The sequence below is a fragment of the Rhagoletis pomonella genome, unplaced genomic scaffold, assembly GCF_013731165.1.
Source record: "Rhagoletis pomonella isolate Grant_MI unplaced genomic scaffold, Rhpom_1.0 Rhpom_scaffold_03474, whole genome shotgun sequence".
In the NCBI taxonomy this organism is placed as follows: Eukaryota; Metazoa; Arthropoda; class Insecta; order Diptera; family Tephritidae; genus Rhagoletis; species Rhagoletis pomonella.
Window position 1 is genome coordinate 1 of NW_023462026.1, and position 7,419 is coordinate 7,419.

Consider the following 7,419-nt stretch of genomic DNA (forward strand, 5'->3'; position numbering starts at 1 on the left):
TGTTCTATATTCGCGCCCTGCTCGAGCAGATAGAGCACCAGCGCTGCAGATCCCTGATATGCTGCCAGATCTAGTGGCGTGCGGCCGTTGTTGTCAGCGTGATTCCGGTTGCAGCCACGTTCGATCAGACACTTGGCTGCGGGTTGACGCCCTCGCAGGCAAGCCCAGGAGAGCGCAGTGAAGCCCTCCTCATCTTGCGCCTCAAGAGAAGCGCCGCGATCTATTAGCAGTTCCAGCAGCTCAATGTGTCCTTCTTCTGCGGCAATCATGAGCGGTGTTTTGCGTGCCGTCGTCACTGGTTCATCGATGTCGGCACCGTTTTGTATCAGCTTTTCGACGACTGCCCAGTGACCCTCTTTCACTGCCAGCCAGAGAGCAGTGTAGTCTTGCTTGTTGCGTGCGTCAATGCGCGCGCCTTTCGATAGCAAAATTGCCACAGCGTCGCTGCAGCCATTACGCGCAGCTGCCGTTAGTGGTAGATCGCCACACGCTTCATCCATGAGATTCACATCGATGCCGTCAAGTTCGAGCAGATCCTCAACAATTGTTATATGATCCTGTGCTGCCGCAGCAATGAGGGATTGCTGCAGCGCTACGGCCAAGCTTACATCGTGCGAGTTGGGACGCGGCGTCCAATCACAAGCCAATAAATATTTAACCACGTTCAAACGCCCTGTGCGTGCTGCGTGCACTAGCGCGCAGCGTTGCGTTGTATCGGTCTGACCCAAACTGCTGCCGGCGGCGACAAGCAAGCGCACGACGTCTGCGTGTCCGCGTATGGCGGCCAGTATGAGCGGCGTGCAGCCTTGGCTGTTTGTGAGACTAACATCGGCGCCAAATTCTAGCAGCAAGCTCACCATGGGCACTATGCCTTCGTGCGCTGCTATGCAGAGTATTGTTGCATCGCCCATGAACTCAGTGCGGTAGTGTGGCGAAGCGCCGGCGAGCAGTATTAGGCGGGACACCTTCAAGTTTGGGCTATAGACGTTGCGTAGCGAGCCGAGCGAAGCGGAAATATTGTCGGTGACCGAAGCGATCCAGAAGGACTGCATATCGCGCGGCAGTTGTGGGCCCTGACAGTTGCGATAGATGTGCGCCTTCAACATGTGATGGCCCAGCTCCATTGTCTGCTCGGGATCGAGTGGCGCCTGCATGCGCGACAACCGAAATGCAATGGCTGCATGTCCGAGTCGAAAATCGCAAAGGAATTTCGAGGATTCACCCTCGTCGCGCCTGATTAACCACTCGCGAAAGTAGGAGTGGAAGAACATGTAAGTGTTGTCGATGCGGCGTATGAGAAAGCCATCCAGCAGTTTAAAGCGCTGCAAAAACTCATCCCAACTCAGCACCTCGTCTGTTTTCATGGCGCTAATGGTGTAGTAGATCTCGTTCAAGGTGAGCGGATACAGCGCAGCCAGACACACGTTGAGTATGGGTGCGGCCTTCCCGAAGCTGCTGTTGGTGGGGAAACGCAAGTTGAAATGCAAGAGGAAGATCTGCGCCAAGCTCACGGGCAACACTTTGTAGCTGGTCGACTTGATCACCAATTGGCCGCGCTCAATGAGATCGAGTATCAGCTTGGCGTACAGCATCGAGCCCTTCGTCAGCGCCTGCAGGTGCCCTATGAATTTGAGCTGCCCGCTGCTGTGATCTTTTATAGCACCAATATTGTTCTGTATTTCCACGCTGTGGTTCACACGGAATGTGATGTAGTCTAGCATATCCTTCTGCAGCAGATCGTTCGAGGCCCAGCTGTCTAGCGTCATTTTTGTATACGACAAACCTTTGACGAATTCCAACATCTGCGTGCGCACCGTGGCAACGACCTTCAACCACGACGGAAAGTGTTGCGTCATCTTGGCAAGAAAAGTAGCGATTGTGTTTCCATGATCGGGGCGATGGTACTCTGCCTCACACAGCGCATCGACGAGAATAACGCATGTCTTTGTTGGTATCTTTCCAGCGCGTTTTAGCACAATTAACGGCTCTAAAATGGCCATGCGCATCACGCGCTCAGCATCGGCTATGCACTCCTTCACACTCAATATATCCTGCAGATGCGGCTCGCTGAGCAGATACTCGCGATATGCCTCCAGCTGTGGAGCTTGACATAGCTGTGCAGCCAGCGAGTGTACAAAGTCCGGCACCAAGCAAGTAAGATTCGAATCGGCCTGACAGAAGTGATAGCCGACAATGTGCGAAGCCAAAGCGCGTATGCGATCGTGGCCGATATTGATGGGACAATATATGCCATCTGGATCGCTGTCCTCTTTGCTATTCTTGCGGCGTCCAAAACACGAATACTCCACCAACTGCAAAATTAGCGCCGTTTTGCCCGTACCTGGATTGCCATTGATCAGCACACCCGGCGTCTCGGTGCCGGTGAGTATGTTGGAGAGTTCGCGCAGCAGCCACTGACGTCCAATAAATGGTGGATCTGGTTCGGGTAATGGTACCTCAAAGAAGAGCGGCTTCAAAGCAAGTTGCACTGGTGGAACAGTGGCCGCTGGCTTGTAAATGGCATTACGCTTACCCGCGCCACTGCCTACTTGACCGGTGCGTGCCGAACGTCGTATGCCCGACTTGCGCGCCTTCACAGGAAATACATCACTGTTATCTGTGGATACGGACAAGGCATTCAACTTTCCAGCCAAGCTGAGTGTGTCATCCTTGGTGATCACGGAGAGTTGAGAGCCAAATGCGTTGGCGCAACCATTCGATAGCGTCTGTTCAGGGCTGATGTTCTGTGAGGAGCTGCTGCTGGTCGTGGTGTTCGTATTGCCATTCTGATCGCTGTCCAGCAGCAGACCGAGCCGGGCGCGCAGTTGATCCTTTTGCTTCTCGGCAGGAGTTAGCACGTGATCGTCGTCGCCTGCAGTGGAGAGAAGAGAGAGAAAATTATGTAGTTATTTAGAGCGGACAAAGGTGTTCTACGCAATCGGCATTCAAGGGGTGCATCGAACGTGGAAAGTAAAAAATAGAAAAATACTAAAAACATGCTTATGAAATGAGAACATGCACGCCTAAGCTCTGAGAACAGCTTACTTCACTAAGAAACATGCAAAGGAAATCAACAAACACATGAAACAACAGCAAGAAAAATAACAAAAATAATGAAATATGCGTGGAAAATGGCCGTGCCTGCAAATTGATTAAGTCCCGCATCCGAAGAGTTCGAGTTTACGCTCCACAACGATTTGATTTTACCAAAGACCAACGATGAAAGATGTCCAGCGTAGACTGAGGTGCCAGCAAGACTTAAGCGATTCAGTCTATTCTCACTGCCCGCGGCTGTTGGTCTGGTAGAAGCGGCGCTCACATTGTTGCTGACCTTCTGGCGACGCCGACGTGTGACCGCCGAATCGGAACAGGTCGACGTGTTAAGGACGTTATTATCTTTTGCTGAAAAATTTAGTAATGTTGATGATGGAATGATGAAATGTTTTCGAACATGTTAACAAAAAATAATGGAATTGTTAGTGAAAATGAGAAGTAAGTGACTCACTACGCTAAGTGAAAGGATAGTACCGGATACACTCTGAAAGTATATACGCTGGTAAAAGTGTCAGATTAGTTAAGAATTATAAGCCTGCTTAGTTAACTTAGCCTTAAACAATTAACTACTAGTTATTTTAGACAGACAATTTTTATTGAGCGTTGGAAATCATTGTCACCGATATCATACTTTTGGGTAGAAAAAAAATTATTGATCCGTATTTAATAATTTTCTTTCTCTTTCACAGCTGAATTTGGTATCCTTCTCCAAGATATTTAGCCCACAAGATAGAGTGTTTCCGAAAGTCTGATCTCCTTCTCTTCTGCATTCGCTGCTGCTCAGTTGGTTTTCTGGATATATTCCAAGAGCTTTTGCCATCCCATATAATGACAGGAAATAGTTATGGCATATGAGCGGAGATAATAACAAACCCTTACCACTCATTCTTGATCTGGAAGGTTATGCTCCGCGTTAGTAACCGCTGACACTATAATTGAACATATCGCTCCCTTTACACTGAGTATGTTGAGTCACATACAAGTAATGACTTATAGGGCGGTGGCTTAGGCCTCATGAACTGCGTTAACGATAGTACTAGAGGTAGTTCTTGATCTGGAGCCACTGCACACCACCATATAACAGGGAGTCAAGTATACTCACTTAAACTTTGCAAGAAATGGTTATGACAGAGGCAAGGTTCTAGCGTCTATGTATATAGAGAAGCTAGGATCCCAGCTCCCAATGAGGTATTTTTTTTTTTGACAAAAATACAAAACCGAGCTCCAAAACACCAGAAGGTGTTGGGTCAGGCATTTATGAACCCTGTGGAGGCTATTCGTGCCCATGGGCAAATTCACGATCAGCTTTCTAGCGGAAATAGACAGCATCAGTCGGTGTGCAAAGACTACCGTAATGAGAGCCGTAATGTCAATATCATCGACGCCGCTTCTTTCTATCTCTTTAAGCCAGCTATCAGCGGCAATATTTCAAAGTAGACATGGGAGCACAACCCATTAGTGAGTCCCCCTTACTATCTACTTTTTGAGAGAGAAGTCTCCTAGTTCTGAGCTTATGACTCCACTCGGAGAAGATTGTTAACAAGTCCAAGTTACTGTAGCGGCGCGATGACCGCTTCCGTACGAGTATTGTTGCAAAACACCTTCAATGTCCAAGAAGAAGTGATGCAAAGATTTTTCGATGTCAAAGGCCGTGCAGAGCCGTATCCACATTCTTTCCTTTGTTATATGCATGTTGGAATGTCGAAAGCTTCGAACCAACATTTTTCTTGGTTAGGGTGCCCAATATGCACTGTAGTAACTACAGGAGAGAGGAATGGAGGCTTAGTTAATTAAACTCATTGAGTTTTGTGTCCGAAGATTTACCCGCATTGGGGATAAATACAACTTTTACCTGTGTCCGTCTTTGTGGTATATAGGCGAGGCTGATAGCCACGCTGTAAATTGTTTTTAATTTTGGAATAACTAGGTCCATTGTTTTCTGAAGGTTGATATATAGGCGACCCAACAAACCCAACAGCTTCCTTAACGCTCTCGTCAGAGAGTCCCAGTCCTAAGTGGGAATTTCCCGTTTTGGACAATGATCAGTGAGTTGTTCGCTACACTGGTGTCGGAACAATCTGAAAATTTCCGCTGCATTAGGAGCTCAAGCATTTATCGATTTATGGAATTCACCTATCGTGTGGTCTTAAGATTTATTAGGGAAGACAAATGCATCTTGGGTTAGCGACTCACCTTAGTGATATGAAATATCTTTCTTTCAGGACGTAGAGTTCGCTTTACCTAGTTGCTTAACTAATTAAGCTGCTTGGTTCCATGTTCTTCATCTTATTGCGAGATATCGCCTTTTGGAGTAGCAGCTACCTAATTAAGCTTGCGAAACAATGCACCACAAATTTGATCTGAGTACAAGATGTTCTCTTGAAACACTACATACTATTTCTGGTGTAGGTACTTTAGGTCACTGGCGATTAGTCATGTAAAAGTTGTAGAAAATGGTCGCGCATCCTTTGCCTTTACAAAGTTCTTCTCAGGCTTTGGCTCTTGTCTTTTAGTGAAACTTTTGATAATCGAGCTTTAATACAAAAAACTGGCAATAAAACAATTTAAGATTATAAGTCAGCACTTAAATTTTAATCATACATAAATATCAGTATATTACTAAGCCCACTTCACTACTTTCGAATCTGTGCCCATCTCAAAACCCATAAATATTTTCTAATATTTACAATCACTTTTTTTTGCACTACCATTAAGCGGTCACTTCAGCGATGACACTACTAAATTTTTTGTTATCCATTAGCCATTGACCCCGACCTTTCAGCTGCACGTGCAGTCAACAAGCCCGTCACATGGACTACCACCTCGCTGCTCGTACTCGCACAAGTAAATACTTGTAAGTACGTAAACGAGCGTGTTGTACTTTCACAGCCACAAATCAAAGGAGCGACCGACAAAGGCAATGACAGTTGCGCTAAGCCAGTCGAACGGTTGGTTGACTAACTAACTGCCTTTCGCCACCATTTGCTGCCAATTGCACAGACGGCGGCTGGACGGCTGCTTAGAAGCTAGCAAACGAACAAAAAAATAAAAAAATAAATAAATATCCATACCCATTTAAATGTTCACCTCCAACACCTCAACTCTAACTGCACAACTAAATACCCAACACCCCGCAAAGCAATGGTCAAAATGAAAATCCATCAAAATTTGGCAAATATGCAAAAGTGCTGGGATGAAGTGCTTAGTGGTTAGTTGCTAAGTTGACTCGAATGCTTGTTGAGCACATCGACTTACCATCGACGAGTATCGCTGCGGCGGCATCTGTTGGCACACCACAACTGCCGCCGCCAACACCACCACCACCACCACCACCACTCGATGCGGTGCGACGGTGTCCGGTCAAAGCGCTGCGCAAATTCTTGTGATTAAAGAAACGTCGTCGTGTCGGTGGTGTGGCAAATGAAGATGCATTGATTGCATCGCCGGCGTAGTGTGGCTGTTGAGACTGGTGTGTTGTGTGGTTGTTGTTGTTGTTGTTGCTGCTGTAATGTTGGTTATTGTTAATATTATTGTGACCGTTGTTATTGCTGCTGCTCGCCGTGCTGCTGACGGTATTGCTATTGCTGCTGCTGCTGCTAATGGTGTTGTTGTTGTTGCTGATAATATTGTTTTTGTTGTTGCTGCTGTTATTGCTGATGTGGTGTATGTCCGCCGTAACGGTATAGGTTGCTTGCGCTGCTGCTGCCACCACCGCTTTTGGCAATTTACCAATGCTTGCATAGCGATGATATTCCGGGGATATGGACTCCTGCCGGTTATGCTGCAATAAAAAAAAGAACAAAAAAAAAACAAAGATTAGTACCTATATAGAAATATATAGTAGAAGAAAAGTGTAGTCAAATTTCAATTGCATATTCAAACAAAGCGCCTCCCTTTCAAAGGAAGCATAATATTTTCTCGAAATGCTAAAATTTTCCAACAAAAAAAAAAGAAGAAATTCTAATCAAATTTGCTTGCAGCTTGTTGTGCATTTCAAGCTCGTGCATATGTGTTCAAAAAACAGCACGCGCCGAGCGTTGCATAGAACAGCGTTTGCCGCATGGCGGTTATCGGTGATGAAAGTTTAAGTATTGAACTCAAAGCGAAGATGAATTATGCGAAGCCAGGGTGTAGTGGATGTGTGCAAATGTTGAAGCTTTTGGCTGCACCTTAGAACTACAGTGTGGACGTTGATTTATTTATTGGAGGGGTGGGGGGTTGGGCTTTGCAGAGACGGTGCGTTGTCCCTTCGCCACCACTGTTTCACTTCTACATTTCGATGCTCACTCAGCCAGCAACGGAAGTTTTACTGAACTACTATGCAGACGATTGTTCGATATTGCTGCCAGCGTATGAGAGTAAACG

The 7,419-nt window shown here is 46.5% G+C and overlaps 1 protein-coding gene across 1 annotated transcript; it reads right to left on the reverse strand.

Annotated features, from left to right (window-relative positions):
• Nucleotides 1-4: 4 nt before the first annotated feature.
• On the reverse strand, nt 5-6,877 carry LOC118754164 (protein TANC2-like; the record flags this gene model as incomplete). The annotated part of the gene is made up of 2 exons (XM_036489022.1): nt 5-2,872; nt 6,310-6,877. Coding segments are annotated over 2 exons (3,436 nt in total), but the record flags the coding sequence as incomplete, so codon positions are not given.
• Nucleotides 6,878-7,419: the final 542 nt, after the last annotated feature.